We start from the raw sequence: 22,260 nt of genomic DNA, 5'->3' as shown, positions 1-22,260 counted from the left end.
CCCACAACAGTCTGTGTCAGAGCATAGATTTTCAGAAAAAACTATGCCCATAATAGGTTTTGAATATTTGTCTTGCACGTGACACACAGAAAAAGCTCATCCACAATATAGAGTTGCATAATACAGATCTTCCCACTGTTGATGTTTGAACTGAGTTGGATAGGAGTGTAATCTGGTAAGCCAGGGCCTTGCGGTGTCCTCGCTGCCATGTGATCTGACTTCTCAGTATCTGCAGTCAATCAAGCATGACAGGGCGGATAAAGACATGTCGCTGTGCTCACTGACTCTTCTCATGTTGGTGCCTCTGCTGTGTCCGTTCACGACTGAAGGAGTGGTCAGAGCTGTCTGGTTACAGCAACACAGACATACACAGACACACACACACCTAAACACACACACACACACACACACACGCACACACACACACACACACACTGTTATGAATATTTAACCTGGAAAGCAGCTCAACGCGGATTAGAAGGAAACCTGTCTAAAGACAGTAGAAGGGTCTGTCTGCTAATGATCACATAGTACTAATAATTCCATAACTTGTGCAGCAAATTGGTGAAAAGATAACTGTTCACATTCCTGCCATGCTGCTTATGTAAATCACTGTGCCCTTGATTCTCATATCCTGTTTATCCTTTGTGTTTTGCAGTGAATAAATACATAGTGAGTGTGTTCACTGCTGACATGAAGGGCAGTGGGACCGATGCTGACGTCTTCCTTAATATCTTTGGAGAGAATGGTGACACAGGTGACAACTTAGCTGTAATTTTTAGCCAATATTTAGCCATGACTTTTAGTCTATTCATGGATAATGACTGTAGCTACCCCGTATGCCCTCACTGTGATTTCAACATGTTTGACTCCTATACCACAATGCTTTGGATACGATGAAAGGAGAGAGACGATTGGACAGTGACAAAGACAACTTTGAGCGTGGGACAGAGGACAAGTTTACGATAGAAGCTCCGAACCTGGGAAGGCTGAGGAAAATCACCATTGGCCACAACAACAGAGGTTCATCAGCTGGGTGGAATCTAGATAAGGTACACTACACACGTGCTCACACATGCTTTACACACACACACACACACACACACACACACACATACACATACACACATGCACTTACAGAGCTGCATGTTATGTCTCTGTCCAGGTGGTAATCGATGACATGGGGAATAAGGAGGTGTATGAGTTCCCAGTCAATCGCTGGTTTGCAATGGATGAAGATGATGGCAAAATACAGAGAGATGTGTTGGTGGGATCGGTGCAACCTATGGGTGAGCACATTCACCAATAAGACAAATCATTGACATATTGCCTCAAGAATCATTTAATTTATATATACAGACCCACAGGCAAGGTTTATATTTCATTCCATCTTAATTTAGTAAAAGATTAGTGATTTATCCTCAATGTTTCTGCATCTCCATAGGAATTGTGTACAACGTCCAAGTGATGACTGGAGATGTGAGGGGTGCCGGCACCAACTCTAAGATCCACATCGTGATGCACGGCACCAAGGGCTTGAAAAACAGCGGCAAAGTCTTCCTGGAGGGCGGTGCGTTCGAGCGCGGTCTCATCGACATCTTCAACGTGGAGATCTGTGAGCTGATCAGCCCTCTCAGCCGGGTCACTATTGGGCACGACAACGGGGCTGTCGGCGCCGGATGGTACTGTGAAAAGGTACCACCCGTCTGTTCCGGGTTATAAAGGTCTCCTTCTGAAAGTGACATTCTTTACGTTAAGCACACATTTTCCTTCCCAGGTGACAGTGTATTGCCCATTCACGGGCATCGAGCAGACGTTTCCGTGCGGGAAGTGGTTGGATGAGGACGAGGGGGACGGGCTGATCGAGCGGGAGCTGTACGAGATGGTCTCTCTCAGGCAGAGGAAACAGAAGAGTGGGTGGCCTCATTCTGCTCACACATCTTTACTCAACCAGCTACAGAAAATCACACACATGAACAGGAAAATAATTTAAGTTGCATTATATTTAAATATATTGGTATCTATAGTATATCAATGCAGGCTGGCTGCAAGTTAACAGAAGAGAATGAAAGAGAATGAATGAAAGTCAATGAAAGACAATGAAAATTTTTTAAAAAGAATAATCTAAAACCAATTTCACCACACAAATAAATCTGAAGAGTAATAAAGATTAGAACTATTAGAATGTAAAAACTGAGAACACACAGCATTTATAAGACCTATGAAACATATACAAAGAGCCAAATGGCTCAATATCAAATCTGCCCCTTCTCCTTCACCCCAGAATACCCGTGGTCTCTGTGGATCTGGACGTCCGATGTGAAGGGGGCAGGAACAGATGCCCAGGTGTTCCTGCAGATCTATGGGGAGAATGGCAAGTCCGATGAGATGAGACTGGAGAACAACTCAGACAGTTTTGAACAGGGTCAGCTTGACAAATTTATGGTAAGCTCCTGTCTTCAGTCGTTTAGCTTTCACACTTATATAACTCACAGGTAAATAATACTTTCTATTTGTACATGCTGAGAAATCTTTTTTTCCAAGTGTCTGTTGTCATTTAGCATTTTGGGATTCACTGCAGATTGAAATGCCAGACATAGGGAAACTGCTGAAACTGCGTATCTGGCACGAGAAGAGACATCCATTCGCTGGCTGGCATTTAGCGAGGGTGAGACCCATTGCTCTGTTTGATCTGTCAATGTAAGCCTTTAATTCTGTTGTGGTATACAGTTCATCCCTCTGATCACTTCAGACGCTGAATTAGAATTTAATCTTACATCTGATCTAAAAAAAATATGGGTGTCAGGTTGCAATGGTAAGAAATGGTTTCAAAGACAAATGTCAAGCCTTTCCTTAGTGGTCAGCTACCAAAGAAACCTAAGCGTTTCCCCATACCTTTGGTGTGACCTTTCATATGGTCCTGAGAATGGGCCTGCGTAGCTATTTAAACCAATTAACAGTCATTTGTGTAATGCAAAACACCAAACTTATTTGAATAATAGTGTCCAAAATAGCCAAAATGGACATTAAGATTGTTGCTGTATATCAGTCTCATGCCCTCTTCATTTTGTCACCAGGCTTAAAGGTAGATCATATGGACCATACATAGAATAGTATATGGATAGAGTATGGAGAAATCTTTGATGATGCTTGATGGCTGTGACTGTCTCCAGGTAACTTTGCTGAAGACGCTGACAACGGAGAAGTATTCCTTCGAATGCGGCCGTTGGCTGGACATCAACGAAGACGACAACGAGATCATCAGAGAGCTGCCAGCTACTGGAGCACTCATTGAGGAGCCGCTGCCCTGTAAGACACATGCATGCCTGGACACAGACACACATACTAACACAAACGCAAACAAACACATTCAAAGTGTGAACACAGCTAAACACACAGACACTTGCAAGGGCAGTTTGCACTATGTATATAGGATAGTTGATCAGGATCTTGACTCATGTCATGATCCCGCTGATGAGTCATGAGTGAATCTGTGCTGTAATTTGTTATGTAATACAATGTGATTCTCTGCTCTCATTCATCTCAGTGATAAAGTACCGCGTCACCATCTGCACCGGCAACGTCAGCGGCAGCGGCACAGACGCCAGCGTCTTCCTCAATATCATCGGCGACCTCGGTGACACAGGGGAGCGACTCATGTTCATGAGCAAAAACAACGTCAACAAATTTGAAAAGGGCAATGTGAGTGCCTTATTGAAAAAAAGAACATACGTATAGTAATGACATGAGGCAATAGAAATAAATGTTGTTTTGGGGAATGGGCTAACTCTTTCTTTCTGTTCCTTCAGCATGACGAGTTCCTCATTGAGTCCGTGACCCTGGGCCAGGTGCACAGGGTCCGTGTGGGTCATGACGGCCGAGGTGGAGGCTGTGGTTGGTTCCTAGACAAGGTGATGGTCAGGGAAGAGGGACAACCAGAGACTCTGGCCATTGAGTTCCCCTGCTACAGGCAAGGCAATAATTAAACATCAATGAAACAAAATAGTCACTATGCCACTTATAGTATTAATGACTTTTAAAGGACTGTAAATAATCACCTAGTAGGTAACCAGATGTAGGAAATGCAATCTAGACTAGTTTTATTTATCTATACAATGTAGTTATACATGCCACAAACATCACAAATGTTACACGTTTAATGCTGTGTAATGCAAAAAAATGAAAAAAGAATTAGTGATTTCTCTATTCTGTAGTCTGTAGCTCACCAAAACTCCAACCAATGGAGTAAATTTCACCAACAGCCATAGAGGCTCCTGAGTAAGTTGACCACGCACAGTGTCACTAGTTCTCCAGTGGCCTGTGTTTAAGTAGTTAGGCAGCTGATGGACCAGCTTCCCATTACAAATAGGGACTAAATGCACAGCAGTTAGCCAGCTCTCTCTTCTCCAATAACTGGGGCTAAACCACAAGGCTGAGGTGCCATGTTACCTCTGTTAGGACGCTCTTCCTGCCTCTGCTGTGCTTCTGTTTAAAGGGAGTTTAAAGGAAAAAAAGGATTTAATGTCCCACAAACTGGCACCAGCTTATGTTTAAAGAACCCCACAATTGTTCACATTCCAGAATCCTATTCACCGCAACAACCTAATTTCCCCACAGGGATCAATAAAGTTTTGTCCTATCTTGTTTTCATATATCTTTTATTGGTTAGTTCTAGGAGGAGTGTTCTTATGCTATGGTAATATTGGAAAACCTGTTTCTTTTGGAGAGATTAGTAAATTTTATATGCAGGTGATTGATTTAAAAGGTATGCATGTAACTATGTTGTATTTGTCTTTCTGTAGGTGGTTGGACCGTAATGAGGATGATGGACAGATTGTCCGTGAGTTAGTTCCAGCTGGAGATGGTCTGCGTCTCTTTAGTGAGTGTACAGAGAATGACGTAAAGGAAAAATAGATTAAGTACACTAAAGGAAGGCAACATATCTTTTTAATACTTTTATACATGTCGTTCATGTAATTTCACTCCTCTTCAGACATCAACTACCACGTTGCAGTCAAAACGGGCAGTATCAATGGGGCCAGCTCCGACTCCAAGGTGTTTGTCAAGCTGTACGGGGAGAAGGGCGACACTAACAAGGCGCTACTGGTCGTCTCAGACAATGACCTCAGGAACTACTTTGAGACGGGACGCACCGACATCTTTACCTTCGAAACCTTTGACATTGGACAGGCATGTTCTTTATAAACACGCACATTTCAGATCATGATCTTTTTTCAATGGTTAAGACATTCATTCATGATTCCTGATTCTATTTTATCCATTTCTTGTATCCATGCTTGCAGATCAACCGTCTCCTGATTGGTCACACCAACGAGGGCCTGCGTGCCGGATGGTTCCTGGACAGCGTGCAGATCTCTGTGCCGGTTCACGGGAAGCAGTACATGTTCCCAAGCCACCGCTGGCTCTGTAAAGACGAGGCGGATGGGAAAGTGGAGGTGGAGATCTATCCCAGTGAGACCTTGGACATCGAACAATGTAAATAACAACAGCATTATAATTACATTCAAAGTTTGACACTATTAAATACAGTAACCGTACACAACACAGTATCACCAAATGAACCCATCCTTTGTTGTCCAGTAAGTGACCATGGCATCCTGACGATGATTGTTCTGCTCCCCATAATCTTTTCTTCTTCTCCTCCCTCTTTCCTCTCCTCCTCCCTCTTTCACAGTGATCAACTACGAAGTAACAGTGGTCACTGGGGACTTGCGTGCAGGTGGCACCAATGCCAACGTCTTCTGTCAGATCTATGGAGAGGAGGGGAAAACCGAAGTTCTTGTTCTCAAGAGCCGCTCCAACAATTTTGAACGTGGAACCTCTGAGATCTTCAAGGTCCGTCTTACATGTCAAAGTATTACGTCAATCTATGTGAATTAAGATTTATTGAATTTGATTGATTGATAATTCCTGTGAAGAGATTGACAAGTGACCACTACTGTCTCATATACAAACCCAGATTGAAGCCCTGGATGTTGGCAAGATCTTCAAGATACGTATCTGCCATGACGGCAAGGGTGTTGGAGACGGCTGGTTTCTGGAGACAGTGGAAATCAAGCGGCTGACCATGGCGATGGTGCAGGTTGAGGTGAAGAAAGAGGACACTAAGAAAGACAAGAAGAAGGATAAAAAAAAGAAGAAGAAGGAAGAAGAGGAGGAGGTGGAGTTCATTGAGGAGCTGCAGGAGGTGGTGGAGACTGCCATGTTCCCTTGTAACCGCTGGCTGGCCCGGGACGAGGAGGACGGGGAGATTGTGGTCGAGCTGCTGCCTGACGACGCCGAAGACCTGGAGGGTGAGTAGAGCACGGTCACCCCTGAATATAGTGACACACTGTTATTTGTTAGTAAAGGATTAATGTTAACATTAAGAACGAATTTACTCCAATTAGAGAAGTGGAGTAATTGCAAATGCCATGATGTGCAGGATGAAAAGCTCATTAATGTTACGCAGTGTGGATGAGAACTGTCTGACTGCGGTTGCCTTACAGTGAACTGGTACGAGGTTCATGTGTTCACTGGCAGCATGTGGGGGGCGGGGACTGATTCCAATGTTTACATCAACATCTACGGGGAGATCGGTGACACAGGGGAGCGGCGACTCAGGAAGTCCAACAACCTGAACAAATTTGAGAAAGACCAGGTGAGCTCACTGCGGGTATGCTAATGAAGTTCTCATGGACCACTAACCTAAGACCTTTCACATTGCTTGACCTTTCTGTTCCTGGTTTGTTCCTGTGTGGCTCAGGAGGACGTTTTCAACATCACAGCCGTGGACCTGGGGACTCTGAAGAAGCTCAGGATCCGACATGACAACAGCCAGGGTAACGCTGCCTGGTTTTTGGACCGGGTGGAGATTGTAGACAACAAAGATGACACGACGTAAGTCAGATGGTGTTGTTAGAGAAGATACAGTGACCCATTAATGCTTTAAATTAGAATATATTACTATCTTCACACAAACATACTCTATGAATAATAACATCATCATCATCATCATCATCATAATCAATGAATGGATGAATCAATCAATCAATCAATCAATCAATCAATCAATCAATCAATCAGTCCATAAATCAATTCCTAGATAAGAAATTATTTATTCACTGCTGTGTCATTTTTGACCTACAATTAATGCCACAGATGGCAGGAAAAGGTGACGACATCCGCTTACATAACAGACAGAAGCTCTGCACATAAAATGTCAGTAGAGCTCCACGTTGTGGTGTGAAATGGTACGCAGGAATATTCTGGTCAAGGCCAACAGCCTCTGGCTCTGTCCTCAGAGACTCCGGATTAGTCTAAAGATAGATGGCCGGTTTCTGATACTATTGTTGGACACATATATTTCACAATCCTATAGAGACACTGTCATTTGGCAAGACTATATGTAGACCATATACATATATATAGATATGGATATAGATTTATATATATACATATACATATATATAAAATATGTTTCTAATATATTAATTATTTTAGGTACTACTTCCCTTGTAAACGCTGGCTGGCTATTGATGAGGATGATGGACAGATTGCCAGGGAGCTGGTTCCAGTAGACGAGGCCTTCATGAAGAAGGGGGATGATGATGAGGAAGACTCTGAAACCACACTCGGTCTGGAGCAGAAAGGTGGGAAGAGCACCATGTCTGCCCTGTGTGTGGTTTCTTACTTTGTCTCATTGTCTGACACATTTTGCGATTTTTTCTACTCATTCCACTATATCAAGAAAAGTGGAAGATAAAGCTTCTTGGTAGTTTGACCCAATGAACCTCTGAAAAGGATGTGAGGAATTTTGCTAAATTAATTAATGGATAACGGCAATGCTTTCTCATTGATTCATTTAATGAATTTCATTCTGATTTGTTCTCATGACAGCCATGTCAACAACATACACAATGAGGATAAAAACTGGTGACAAGAAGTACGCTGGAACAGACGCCAATGTGTTTACCATCCTGTATGGCACCAAGGATGACACAGGTAATACTTGAAACACTCATATTACATTTGAGTCTATGTGTTTTCAAATGATTAATCATTCTGTCATGCACGCATCTATACAGGCATAATAAACATGAAGGCTTCAAAGAGTCATAAGAATAAGTTTGAGCGGGGGATGATCGATGAGTTCATTGTGGAAGCTGTGGATATCGGACCACTGAAGAAGTTGCGTATTGGACACGACAACAATGGTACAGTAAGACAGATTCACTGTCTACTATAGTGAACGATACATAAGGACTCATAATACATCTACACACACAAACACACACACACTCACACTCACAAATACACTAACGCAGTTTGTGTCAATGTTTCAGGAGGAGGGTCGGCAGGCTGGTTCCTTGACTGGGTGGAGATTGATGCTCAATCTCTAGGCCAAAAATTGCGCTTCCCCTGCGGTCGCTGGCTGGATAAAGGGGAGGATGACGGGGCCATTGTCAGGGATCTGTTCCCCAATGCTCTTCAGACGGAGTTCTACACACCATGTAAAGCACTGCTGACAAATCCCTTCCAGTTGTGAAGCATATTATATAATACGTTCTATGTACACACTTACAAAAGTTGGAGATATTTATAATTTGAAGCACATAAAGGCTTGTGTTTGTTTTTTTTTATGTTGTAGTTGTGCCTTATGAAATTAAAATCTTTACAAGCGATGTGTTTGGAGCGGGAACAGACGCAGATGTCTTCATTGTCCTGTACGGGCGAGATGCAGTCTGCACCCTGCAGAAGTCTCTGTGTGTCAACAAGAGGGAGAGGAGGATGTACTTTGAGAGAGGAGCCGAGGACATGTTTATTGTTGAGGTACAGTAAGAAGAGTGTAGTCTGAAATGATGATTAGAGTAGGGGGGGAACTATAATAACCTATGTACACAAACACACAAACCTATAACCTGGTAAAATCATTATTAAATAAGTCATTGTTTTCACCACATCACTTAAACTTGGCTTTGATCTCCATTCATTTGTGATAGAAACCTCATCTGTTGACAATATACCTATTACAGTTGTTGTAATAGAGTGGGCTTTTAATATTTTCATTTGAATTTAATATTGTTCCATATTGTTTCATTATTATAATATTATTCAAATAATACGTATGTAATAATAATAATTTTCTGTTTTCTGTGCAGCTGGAGGATGTGGGGGATGTGGTTGAGAAGATCCGTATCGGCCATGACAACCGCGGGGTCAATCCAGGCTGGCACCTGGACAGAGTGGAGATCAGACGTCTGCTCAGGAAGGGAAAGGTACTGTGTGTGTGTGTGTGTGTGTGTGTGTGTGTGTGTGTGTGTGTGTGTGTGTGAGGGGGGGGGGGGACACCTCAGAAAACCCACAAAGACTGAAAAGAAGAAAAACCTTTATGTTATTAGTCATGATATCAAATCAACACTATTTTTGGTCAGTAGGTGGAGATGTTCTCTTCATAGAAGATACTCTAGGGCTGTGATGATTTCATTGTGTGAACACACACACACACACACACACGCACACACACTCAGTCATTGGTTTGTTATTTCCCTGTGACTCTCTCTAGGGGTCAGAGACCATCATCTTCCCATGTGAACACTGGCTTGCCAAGTCGGAGGATGACGGGGAAACGGTAAGAGAGCTGGTGCCCTCTGACATCATCACTGAGAAACTGGCGCGGGATGGCAGCCTGAAGGTCACGGAGATTGAGGTGGAAGACGCGCTGGAGAGTATGTCCACATGCACAGACATGGAAATACACACAGTATACATGCAGCTGCTTTCATAAACACATACACGCATGAAACACCCACACATATTAGCAGGAGTTGTCTCCCTGTCGTTTGATGTGTTTTGTCCGCCTTTCTGAGCATCTGTTTGGAAACAAGAGATAATTTTCCCTTCAAGCCATCAGTAACCGTGAATGAGTGTCTGTCATGACAGTGGAATCACAGAGTGAAGCAAAATTGCTCTCTTTTCAGTCTATTTTGTGCCAATTGCTGTGAATTGCCTCAAACTGATTCAGCGTTTACTTGTCTGTGACCATCTTCCCCACTACAGCTCACACATACAAAGTGTCAGTGATAACAGGTGATGTGTATGGGGCGGGCACCGATGCCAACGTGTTCCTCACCATCTATGGAGACCTGGGAGACACCGGAGAGAGGAAACTCAGCAAGTCGGAGACCAACAGCAACAAGTTTGAACGCGGATCTGTAAGAAAACACAAACATTTGCAGATATTGTCACCACTGAGTATCTGTATTTTTCCCCATGGAGTGCAGATTAAGATATCATCCTGACACACTGGGTTATTTATAAACTGTCCGAATTGTTATGAAACATAATATATATAATTATGCTGAAGTTATTTGCTTTTTCTCCTCAGGTGGATAAGTTCACAATAGAGGCTGTCGACCTCGGACAGGTTTTCAAGATAAAAATTCGCCATGATAACAGCATGGTGAGTGCTGATTGGTACCTGGACCAGGTGGAGGTGGTTGACGTGGATACGGAAGAGGTCTTCCTCTTTCTATGTGAACGCTGGCTCTCCAGGAAGAGGGAGGACCGGCGCATTGCGAGAGTCTTCTATGTCAAGGTATGGAAAAAATCTCTGTTTGTGTGTGTGTGTGTGTATGCAATATGGTAAATATTAAAAGCAGAACAATGCCACACTCAAAGGACACATTGCGTTGGAGTTAAATGCAATTACAGAGCATAATGTTTTATTATATACATGGCAGCCAGAGAAATATAATGGAAGGAATATCATCCACAGTCCTCTATTCAAACGCATAGACTTTGTGTGTCGGTGTATGAGTAATGCAAAATTATTTTTTGTTTAAGATCTCACCAAGTGTCTGTGTTTGTGTTTGTGTCTGTGTGCGTGCCCGTGCATGCATATCTGTATGAGTGTGCATGTTGTCTTCATGCAGGGTTATGAGGGGGTGAGAGAGAGTCTAAACAGTAAGAAGAAGAGCTCAGCCCTGACCGTGAAGAGTGTTGACAGTAACATGAACAAAAAGAGCAAGAAGAAGAAGGAGGAGGACATTGTTGAAGAGCTCCCCAGTAAGAAAACATATATATGTCTGACATATATTCATCACTGGCCCTATAATTGTGTGTTTCGTCGCTATTCCTATTCTAACACAGACATCTTTACATAACCACATACCTATGAATAAGTGAGCTCTGTGCCCTCCCTGTGCAGTCATACCGTATCACATCACCATCTCTACTGGACTGGAGCGGGATGCTAGCACCACCAGCAGGGCTTATGTGATCATTATCGGGGCGACTCACACCCAGACAGAGAGGCTGTGGCTGGACCTTCCTGACGGGAGGAGGTGCTTTGAGGCTGGCTCTCTGGAGAGCTTCGAGTCCAACGGTTCAGATGTGGGGGAGATCAAAAAGGTGGAGGTGAGCGAGGGAAGCTTTCAGGGAATCGCGCACTCTCATGCATCCGCACTAGTGCACACACACACACACAAATGTACACACACGCATGTACGCACAAATACACCCACCTCTCTGGCAGTGATTGTTCTCTCCCTCCCTGCAGCTCGGCCATGATGGGGCCACTCCTGAAAGCTGCTGGCTGGTTGATGAGCTGTCTGTTGCTGTGCCAACCAAAGGGGTCAAATATATTTTCACTTGCAAGTGCTGGCTGGCCAAAGATCGTGGAGATGGGCTGACTGCTAGAGTATTCAACGTGTTGGATGCGGAGGGCATTTCCATCTCCCAGAAGGTGTGTAAATGTGACCAAAAAGACACAGTCACAGCCATACAGCACAGAACATAACTAACTGTGGGCTAGTACAGTGATTCTCAACCTTTTTCATATCAAGGACCCCTAATTTAGTGCGCATTGGGGCCACAGACCCCCATTTGATGAGATTTTGTCTCTTGGACCCAAATCTGAGAATATTTTTATTGTCAGATATGATTTTGTCCAGAATTCCAGGACTATCTGTATTGTACTATGCTCAAAACACTCATTCTTCTACATTCTCTAATTGTGTTAACTTCTTGTAAATGAAATACTGGTGAAGTTTAACACTTCATCAATTTGCTGGGGACCCCCTGGAACTCCCTCAAGGACCCCTGGTGGTCCCCGGACCCCACGTTGAGAACCACTGGTCTAGTACTACTAGTACCATACAGCAGGGATTATGGGTCATTTTCAGTCAAAATGAAATGAACAATGACTTTTTTAGCTAATTATCCATGTCATAATGTACAGCTATTTAGCAATACATGCCAAAAAATGATGATTTTCTTGTATTTTTGTATCAAACCCGATTACTTTAAAACAATGTACTTTTAATGGTTACTTCATCCCGTACCAGTAGGCGAACATAAAAATTCCATCCAATAATACCATCACAGATTTTTTAAGAATGCCTCCTCTGCCCCTCCCATCACATACAGTAAAACTCTCCATAACGAGTACTACTCTCCCATCAGTTGACCACTTTTGAATGATCCCTCTTCTCGCCCCTCCCCTGTTTCAAAATAGATTCTTTCAAAATGTCATTTCAATATAACTTTAATTATGCTTACTGCATCACTGTCATCCCCAAAATCACAAAAAAAAGATATTACTGCACTACTTACTGTCATTGTTTATTAGTTGCAAGATAAATTCACACCCTCATCCTTTGATGTTTTGATTCTGGAAGATGCAGATGGCCACGTAAAGCAAATATAGTGAGTAAAATGAGCAAGATGTCTCCTCCTTTGATGTCAGATCATTTATGAGGTGACGGTGGTGACGGGTGACGTGCAGAACGCAGGGACAGACACACAGATCTTCATGTCTGTGTTCGGGGCCAACGGCAGCTCAGAGGAGATACTGCTGCAGAAGAACGAGGACAGGTAGCTGACTGTGGACACTCAACATACACCTGATCTCTCTCTCTCTCTCTCTCTCTCTCTCTCTCTCTGTTTGTGCTGCTATGGCCTCACCCAGTCACATTATATACCGTCTTTGACAGTTAAAATATGAAATAAAGTGATGATCAGCTTCAATAACCCTTTCATTATGCTACTGTGTGTCCGTCTGCATGGTGGATGCCAGGTTTGAGCGAGGTCAGGAGGACACTTTCAGCCTGGAGATCGATGACATTGCCCCACTGAGGAAGATGAGGCTCCGCATCGACGGCTCCGGCAGCCGACCTGACTGGTTTCTCGATAAGGTCAGCTCAGTCATCAAGGCACTGTCTAACTGGTTCAATATTACATACAACTATCGGGTCACCTTAACCAGCCTAGCACTAGGCAGGCAGCCATGCATGTTCAACATACATGGGGGAATTGGTACTGCCTATGAGATCTTTCACCAGTTTTAGTCATTCAGAACGCACTGGTTTTCCTTTATTCTTGTCAAGGGCTTATTGGTGACGAAGTGGAAGCATCAGATCCCATCAATAAAACATGAAACCAGGAACATAAAAAGTAGAACAGTAATTGTTAGCTACTTCTACAATCAATACTACAAAGAAGCCACAGTCTTGTGTGTGTATCCTGTGTGCTGCAGGTCACAGGATCATTCAATCTATTATATCACACAGACAGACACACACACACTCACACACACATCTATCCCTGCCTGCAGGAGAATGGTCAGTGCATGATTCACCCACACACCCACCCATCCACCCACACATAAACACACATACGCACACACACATGCGCACGCACGCGCGCGCACACACACACACACACACACACACACACACACACAAGGCTCCACAGTAGGGCCCAGAGTTCCTGGAGTGAGCATATTGACCCATTTTAGTCACCACAGGGTTGGTGCTGGCATCACACACACACTCACTCACACACACACACACACACACACACACAGGCACTGGCTCAGTAATGAGCTGCAGCACTGTGGGCTCCCTGCACTCCTCAGCAGAGCACAGAGAAACATCACTATCCCTCTGCCATGCAACACCACACGCTGCTTAACATTGTATTTTCTTCTAAATAACATTATATATTTGGTATGTATTGGTGCGTCACCACTTAATAACATACAGGCTTACACAGCCCATCATATAATCAACTAAATGAATTCAAGTTGATCATTTCTCATTGTGTCACGGTAGTTTTTATCTTTTCTGTTGACCCTGGGAGGACAACATGACTACTAGCCTCCAAATTTAGCCTGATGTCTCGGGCCAAACACTTTGATGAAATGCAACATGTTTCCTATGCAAATGTCTTCTATGGTGAAGGCACCGAGCCTGCAGAGTAGCCGACCAGTCAGGAGCGATACCGAGCGCTGTCTGTCCGTGCCTGGGACTCGGCGACTGCGAGCATGTCCTTGACTTGACCCTGCACAGAGCCGTGTGTGTGCAGCATCACAAACAGATGTGCTCCCTTTATGGATTGCTGGGTCTGTGTATTCAAATGGACACAGCAGTGGACTGGGCGGCCCGCCAGCATAGTAATCTGCCCAAATAAATATGCAGAGTGGGGAGCTAATACCGTTATGGCTGCCCGAGCCAAGTCTTTGTCTGTATAATAATGAAATGCCACCCATGACAAGTGATCAGACAGCTCGGGAGAGGCAGGGGCGTGTGTGCGTAATACATACGTGTGACACAGTATGCACAATACTCATTTACATACTCAGAGGTGATATTTGCTCGATTTTCCACATAACACCAGAATAAATGCTTCAACATGCCTATTGAAAGATGTCTTTGTGTCATTTGGATTGCAGTAATATGGTTTTCACAGGTTTCCTCTTGTCTGGAATGGATTCATGTCTATTCCATATAAGTTATCATGATTTTATTCTTTGGTTACTGTCAAGGCTTTCAAGCAAACCATTTAAGCCATATAAAGATGCCTAAAGATGGACTTGTTTCCAACGTGCTTTATCCACAATATTTTATATACAGGTTGTCACTCACTGGTTACAATATATCATAATAATAGTAACTATAGGTATTGAGTGCAATTTTGAAAAAAGAGATATATCCATCCTGAATCTATATCCTAGAAATATTTCTACACAGTTTTATTTAACAGTGAATCTTTGTGCCTTGACTTTGACGGGTGATAATAAAAAATCAATATTAGAATTTTGAATGACATTTAGGGTAAAGTTTAATAGTGTGTTTGAAGCGCTAACTGTGTGCAACCAGGTGATCATGCGTAACCTGACCACAGAGGAGGTGTCAGTGTTCACCTATGAGGAGTGGCTGTCCAGGACACGCGGGCCCAAGAGGACCATGATCTGTGAAATGGCTGCTGTGGTGGACGAGGAGGAGATGGTGGAGCTCACCACCTACATCATCCAGGTCAAGACCAGTGATGCTGCAGGTCGGTCACACCGCATGCAGGCTGCTAACAGCAAGCTGCCCGACCCAAGATGACTTGCTGGTGGGGCATATCATGGCAAGGGAGACAGCTAGGAAACAGCTGGCTCATAGGCATCTCATACATATTCATTACTGTATTCCCTTACTTACTAGGCATACTAACAACATCACGCTGTAGCAACTTCCTGCAATAATTGTGTTGTGTTGCAGAGTGGAATGGAGATTATTTTATCGCTACCCCTTTGCAGTATGTGGAACAAATATTGCCTCTTCCCAGTGCAATGTTTACAAAAAGTAATTAGTGTTGCTACACAGAGGATATATTTCTGTCATTCTAGGGTTTCTCTTTATTTGACCTTCCCTTGTTCTTAGCGTCTGTGTTCTCAGAGAAACACGAAGCTGTAAATGTGGAGTAACTTTCGTTTGACTACCTCACGGTAATGAAAGAAATCTCTCAGAGACCCTCCACACGGCTTTGCTCCTTTCTTTCCCCATGCAGTTTTTTAGGGCTTAGTGGAGCTGGCTGATCAATATGATAGAGGAGCGAGGCGTCTGAGCCGACTTCAAAGGACTCTTCTCTCTCTGCCCTTGGCAGTTACTGTAAGTTAAGACGTAGCCCTGCGCCATCACTGAGGCTCTGGGAGGAATAATGAGCTGAGCTGTCACACACACGCACACAGACACACGCACACACACACACACCATACCACCACAACACCACAGCTCTCTTTTGAGTTCTTTACTGGCCGGGCAATCTGCAGTTATACTCAGTACGACAGGGTGATGAATGTCAGGACACTCTCAGTGTGACAGCTTTGTCTTTGGAGAGTGTATAAAAACAAAATAAACCCCTGTTCCACACATATTATACATTGTAAGGTAAGTACATTCAACTCTGCCTTGTGAATGTCACAATACATAATCTATTTCAACAAATGTGTGTGTAATGAGACGAAGATTTCCCATGATGCTGCGGGGCATTGAATGCAATCCTCCGCGGACCGTCAGTAGCTTCAATTCAATTTCAATTTAATTCTAATTCTTCAACTACCTTCAAAATTACAAATGTTGCAAACCCCCACATTGCATATTAAAACAACAATAAGTCGCTTAATAAAAATAGTAGTTTAGTTAGTTGATACCACCAACTGAGCGGAGGAAATACAGGTCGGAAGTGGAAGTCGTCATTTTATGTCATCTTCGTCCAAAATCTGTATGGAAAATGAATGGGTTTTTCAGAAAATGCCAAAAATAAGGGCTGTGTTGAATGGATATCCATAGTCTTCTACGTTTTGTCCCAGGGGTTAAAATAGCAACATCCACTAGCATCACCTTTATAAATTTGTAACTTTTAGTTACTTTTTATATTGATTTTTGCAAACAAAGCGCTAATCATCGGGGAACACGGACTATAATAGCAGTGATGTATTGCTTTGACACATCATGAGTAACTTCTTTTACCTCTCTTCTCGTCCCAACTCTTTTGTAGGCTACATTCAAATTATTTAAAGATTGCATTGAATAGTTATAATAGTTTTTTTTTAGTTGTTTTTATGTATAGTTACAGTTGCCTTGTTCTTGTTAGTTGTTAGTTCTATTCCAATTGTTGTCTTTTCCAGTTGTTGCCAGATAAGCAAATATAGACTGCTGTAGACTGCTTTCCCAAACGATTAGCTTTTTGCTAGCAACAATCAATACAAAAAGTAACTGAAGGACAACATGATATTCGTTGATGTATTTTATTTCATGGAACAAAAGTTGTATAGTAAGCCTCTGTGTAGCACAGACTTTATTTGTGGCGTTTCTTGCAAATTCCATTCATATTTGTGGTCATATAGTTTCCTATACTTACAATGACCTTATACACATGTGACCATTCACTTATTCCAGAGGGGCTTGAATTTGCTGGAATCCATATAAACCACACTATTACAATAAACAGGGATTTTTACATCTGCTCTCTGAGTCAGAGAAAAGTGGTTCCTCTCTGCTCCTCATTTCACTCTTTCACTCACAGTGTGGTTGGTTGTTGGTTGATCAGTTCCTGCAGGATTTTGCAATCTCAATAATTAATGTAAATTCAACCAATCCGTGCAATAGTTGCGAGACCTTGCAACAAAATTGGAGCAAATGGTTCAAGAAAACCACATAAACTACATGAACAAACTATACCGTGGTCTTCTTTTACCACAACCAGTGACTCTGCAGTGGAGGTGTAGAGAAGGAGATGGAGGATGACTCAGGATGATTCAGAGAACGATGACTTGTAGTTTCATAGGAGAGTTTTGTTCACCCCCACAGGTGGAAGTTGAGTGCAATTTTTTGTAGGCTATCAAAGTTTCCATTTGTCACGAGCCCCTGCTTTGCATACTGTTAGTCAGAAGAACACAAAGTCTACCTCAAACATAAATGGGCACTTTTGAAACTACTACTACTCTACAGTTGTATCTATCTATCTATCTATCTATCTATCTATCTATCTATCTATCTATCTATCTATCTATCTATCTATCTATCTATAAAGGATATTTGTTTGTCAGTGGTGAATTATTGGTAAGGGAAGAAAATAAATTATCCCTCTATTGGTTCTTGAAAGCAGTCGGTTGTGTTGAGTTAGGAGATTGTAAAAGCTTTATTGATGATTGATGATCTATTTATTTTTTGAAGTTCTTTCTGTGTAATGATGAGCTGAGCAGTCATCTAAGGAAACATAATTTATGATGTCTAGGTGTCTGACTCTTTCCTGTCTCCTCAGGGGCAGGCACTGATGCCAATGTGTGGCTCATCGTTTTCGGAGAGAACGGAGACACCGGGACGCTGGCGCTGAAGGAGTGCAGCAAGTCCAACAAGTTTGAACGCAAGCAAATGGACACGTTCCGCTTCCTAGACATCCTGAGCCTGGGAGAGCTCTCCAAAGTACGGGTCTGGCACGACAACACAGGTCAGCCGCTCAGTTGTCAGATATACTGTGACACTCTGGAAAGTATCTTATGTTCCTGGTATTTCAGAGACTACATATTAGTACCAGGATGTATATACAGTGCAATCATATAGCGTAATTATTAACAAAGGCAAAGATAAATTGGTGCTATAGATTTGGGCTGTGTCCGTCCATCCTTTGGCCCGTTGTTGGTGATATCTTAGACACCACAGCTAAAATTTTGACAAAACCTGGAGGGATGATGCATTTTGTCACTGTGTTCTGGTGTTTAAAAATTAGACTAACTGGCTTGGGGATGCTATAATTAAAAGTCAAAATTTCAAAAAAGTACAAATACCAGTACAAAAACATAACACTATAAGGCCATACAGGACATTTTAGAAGCATATCAGTATCCAATGATACTACAAAATGATAGACCTATGTGTACTAGAACATACAACAATGAGTATCGGTCTATGAGTTTTTAGTGTGTGTCAAACAAACTTTGCGAGGCCATCACTGCTACGCCACTGGTCCGATTTCGAGGAAACTTGTAGGGCTGCTGTATCTCGTTACTGATTGCCCCAAGGGGTGCCTGCATCATTCATGGGGGACGACGTGTTTACTTGTCTCGCCCTTGTTTCACAATCCTGTCCTGCCCAGGTCCTGCTCCAGGATGGCACCTGGAGTACATCGACGTGAAGGATGAGATCTTGGACAAAACATTTCGCTTCCCCTGTGACCGCTGGCTCGCCAAGAATGATGATGATGGACAGATCATGAGAGAACTGGCCTGTGCTAACAACGACATCTTAGACCTTAACGAGAAGACCAGTAAGGCCATGGAAATGCATTCTCCTTATCTCACAACAAGCAACAATTATACAGTTATAGTAGGTTCATTTACACACAGTTTATCCCATATAATTATGTGCTACCACATCACTGCAGTGAAGTCTTTGCAACACAGATAATTGATTTTAGCCTTGGCATGAGCTCATTTTGAGGGCAATGCCATTTAGTTTACATGGTACAGTTAGCCTGCTGTATATTCTATGTAGCCATGATGGGTCACACTTTTTTTGGATAGTCCAATGTTGATACTCAATTTCCTATCAAGTGACTATCATGTATGACTAAAAATTGCAGTGATACTCATAATTGTGTGAAAAGTATTACATATTCGGTGTCTGGGCTAGGGTTAATCTCAGGGTTGAGGTTAATGTTAGAAACAGGGTTGGGTTTGGAGTTATGGGTCATGGTTAGGGTTACATGGTCTGTAGAGATGCATCAAATAGGCAAGTGACACTTTGTTGAACATCTACTTTTTGTCACCGGATAGTTGAGTATCAACATTGGACTATCCAAATAAAGTGTTACCATACGATGCTGTGTAGATATCCATCTGCTATACGTGTCTGCTGAAGACTCTTCAGATGAGGACAACTGAGACACCCCAAGGGAATTTAACTGTGTCCGTGTCTTCTTTCCAAAAGAATATGAAATTTGTATCGTAACGGCAGACACGGCTCAGGCTGAAACCAAAGAGAATGCCTGGATTGCACTTGAGGGGAAGAAGGGCCGATCAAAAGAATTTGTGATGGAGAACTCATCAAAGAAGAAGAGGTTCTTGCGGTAAGTTCCTACTGCTCAAGACTGTTGTTTGTGTGAAAAAGCACAAAGAAATGGGAGTAATCCTCTCTTTACATTGATCATAATAACCCCACCAACTCCTAAGAGTACTTGAGCCCTGACCAATAGTACAATCAATAATGTCGCGATCATGACATTACATCATAGCGCATCTTGTTGTAAATTTATCAAACATTGAACAAGTTGCCAATAAAAGAAATTTACACTATGTGGGCCAATTTAATAGAATAGCTCGCTAAGTCCTTAACTACATCACACGATAATATGTTCCTTTTTCCTCTCTTTTTAGGGGAAATGTTGACAAGTTTGAGTTTTCCTCCAAGAACCTGGGTGACATCGCTGGTATCTGCCTGGGCCACACCCCCAAGGATGGTAAAAAAGTAAAGGGAGAGGTGCACTGGCATGTGGAGGAGGTCATCGTCATGGAAAAGGAGCTGGGCAACAGGTGAGAAATCTTTCAGCGCTCAATGACTCATATCTAGAGCCACGCAAATATAACCGCGAAACCAGAGCATTCATTCATTCATTCATTCATTCATTTGTAGTACTATACTCATGACACCTGTTAGCATTTTCACGAAACATATGACTACATTCTTCCTTCTCTGTCCCATCAACCCCAGGTACATCTTTAGTTGCAACGCCCTTATCCCACTCTCTCCAAAGAGGGATGAGTTCATGACCTTTGAGTGCACAAAGGCCATTGAGAGCTTTGCCAGTAAGGCTCGCAGCCTGGTGCCCGTCAAGTATGAGATCATCGTCATCACCGGCGACGAGAAGGGCGCAGGAACCGATGCCAACGTTTTCATCACGATCTACGGCTCCAATGGAGATTCAGGCCGCCGGCAACTGCGGCAGAAGTTCCGCAACCTGTTTGAACGCGAGCAGACGGACCGTTTCCTCGTGGAAATGCTGGACATGGGAGAGCTGCTGAAAGTACGGGTGGAGCATGACAACTCGGGCCTCAACCCCGGCTGGCTGCTGGACCGCGTGGAGGTCACCAACACGGCCAACGGCGTCACCACCATCTTCCTCTGTGGAAAGTGGCTGGACACCAACAGGGCTGACGGGCAGATCTTCAGGATCCTCCACCCCAAGTACTGAAAGAGACTGCAAAGTATTAATGGGTTTATTTCTGAACATTCCCATGGTAGAGAGATAGTCTTGTCTCTCATGTGGCTTGTTTAAAGGTAATGACCAAAGAGATTCTGTATTGCCCCAACAAGGTTGATATCTCAGGAACTGACTGATTTTTACATTCATAGTTTTTTTTAAGTATATTATGAATAGGTATTTCATGCAACCTGAGAATATGGCCTGCCTTGAAATACTGTGACAATGTGTCCTTTGGTCAGGTAACTTTGGTCATGAATGTGCCATCCTTTATAAATGTCATATATCAGGAATGGTTTGCTCACAGCTGCTTTGTAATAATGGATGTTTTATAAAGATTGATCTGTTTTGTAATACTCACAATGACAACTTGATGCTTTTCAGCCCATTTGCTTTTAAGACAACGTTTTTTGTCAGATGTCTTCAGATAATGATTTTTCTCGGTACCCCGAAGCAACACAGACTCAGAAAACAAATCACGCCACGATTGTCACACTGCACACTGGCCTGGAAAGTTGATCTATGTTCTCCATTAACCTTATAGATCTCCAAGCAGCCAGCCAGCCTCTGCTGGTCTGTGCCAAGGGTCAAACTCTGTTCACTCTTGCTCATTTGGGGGGAAAGATGACACCATATAAGAATCCAAAAAAGTTTTCATCCATTTTATCCAATTTATTACAAAAAGAGCACATACAAAAGGATAATATACAAGCCATGAAATAAAATTAAAATAAAAAAACAAAACAGAACAGTTTGGGTTTAGCAATGCAACTTTTAAAATCATTATTATTAGTAGTAATAAATAAAGTACAAAATTCCACCAAATGTGAATCTAACATTTACCCATAATATGCTCATCCATTTCTTCATCAACACACTCATCATCATTAATGAGCTATTGCTTTAATATTAATGATAAATAGTTCTATTTTCAGATAAAATATCCTATATTGAAAAACATTGCGCAGTCACAGCTAAACAGCAGATTTTCATACAAGGATGGCGGCAGCCCTTTCACTGGCACTTTTTGGGATATTTTCTCTTCCTTCAGTTTGTTTTTTCAGATTCAAGCAGCAGCAAAATGAATATTCTTCTGTTATATTCTTTGTATATATTTTCACCATATACTTTTATACCATTGAGACTATATTGAAACCTGAGAAAACATGCATTTTTAGAAAGGTTGTGCTTTAAAATCCTCTGTCTGTCCTTGCCTTCCTTAGTGGATTGTGA

At 42.6% G+C, this 22,260-nt stretch overlaps 1 protein-coding gene across 1 annotated transcript in view; it reads left to right on the top strand.

Moving 5' to 3' along the window:
- loxhd1a (lipoxygenase homology PLAT domains 1a) overlaps positions 1-21,332 on the top strand; it is a 28,727-nt gene extending 7,395 nt beyond the window's left edge. The window contains exons 5-41 of the mRNA XM_071904668.2: positions 659-757; positions 904-1,052; positions 1,166-1,289; positions 1,445-1,695; positions 1,778-1,913; positions 2,285-2,445; positions 2,582-2,668; positions 3,174-3,309; positions 3,548-3,702; positions 3,810-3,970; positions 4,803-4,879; positions 4,994-5,190; positions 5,304-5,496; positions 5,696-5,856; positions 5,981-6,314; positions 6,510-6,661; positions 6,767-6,900; positions 7,504-7,652; positions 7,900-8,004; positions 8,088-8,216; positions 8,349-8,513; positions 8,651-8,832; positions 9,162-9,278; positions 9,566-9,728; positions 10,060-10,214; positions 10,388-10,597; positions 10,935-11,067; positions 11,210-11,418; positions 11,561-11,746; positions 12,749-12,876; positions 13,079-13,196; positions 15,162-15,339; positions 18,094-18,279; positions 18,925-19,095; positions 19,758-19,896; positions 20,204-20,359; positions 20,538-21,332. Coding sequence (XP_071760769.2) covers positions 659-757; positions 904-1,052; positions 1,166-1,289; positions 1,445-1,695; positions 1,778-1,913; positions 2,285-2,445; positions 2,582-2,668; positions 3,174-3,309; positions 3,548-3,702; positions 3,810-3,970; positions 4,803-4,879; positions 4,994-5,190; positions 5,304-5,496; positions 5,696-5,856; positions 5,981-6,314; positions 6,510-6,661; positions 6,767-6,900; positions 7,504-7,652; positions 7,900-8,004; positions 8,088-8,216; positions 8,349-8,513; positions 8,651-8,832; positions 9,162-9,278; positions 9,566-9,728; positions 10,060-10,214; positions 10,388-10,597; positions 10,935-11,067; positions 11,210-11,418; positions 11,561-11,746; positions 12,749-12,876; positions 13,079-13,196; positions 15,162-15,339; positions 18,094-18,279; positions 18,925-19,095; positions 19,758-19,896; positions 20,204-20,359; positions 20,538-21,018 — 6,167 coding nt within the window. The 3' untranslated portion in view covers positions 21,019-21,332. The remainder of the gene's footprint in view (positions 1-658; positions 758-903; positions 1,053-1,165; positions 1,290-1,444; positions 1,696-1,777; positions 1,914-2,284; positions 2,446-2,581; positions 2,669-3,173; positions 3,310-3,547; positions 3,703-3,809; positions 3,971-4,802; positions 4,880-4,993; positions 5,191-5,303; positions 5,497-5,695; positions 5,857-5,980; positions 6,315-6,509; positions 6,662-6,766; positions 6,901-7,503; positions 7,653-7,899; positions 8,005-8,087; positions 8,217-8,348; positions 8,514-8,650; positions 8,833-9,161; positions 9,279-9,565; positions 9,729-10,059; positions 10,215-10,387; positions 10,598-10,934; positions 11,068-11,209; positions 11,419-11,560; positions 11,747-12,748; positions 12,877-13,078; positions 13,197-15,161; positions 15,340-18,093; positions 18,280-18,924; positions 19,096-19,757; positions 19,897-20,203; positions 20,360-20,537) is intronic.
- Positions 21,333-22,260: the final 928 nt, after the last annotated feature.

Source organism: Centroberyx gerrardi, chromosome 2 (assembly GCF_048128805.1).
Source record: "Centroberyx gerrardi isolate f3 chromosome 2, fCenGer3.hap1.cur.20231027, whole genome shotgun sequence".
Classification (NCBI taxonomy): Eukaryota; Metazoa; Chordata; class Actinopteri; order Beryciformes; family Berycidae; genus Centroberyx; species Centroberyx gerrardi.
This window is presented reverse-complemented; position numbering and strand designations above follow the sequence as displayed.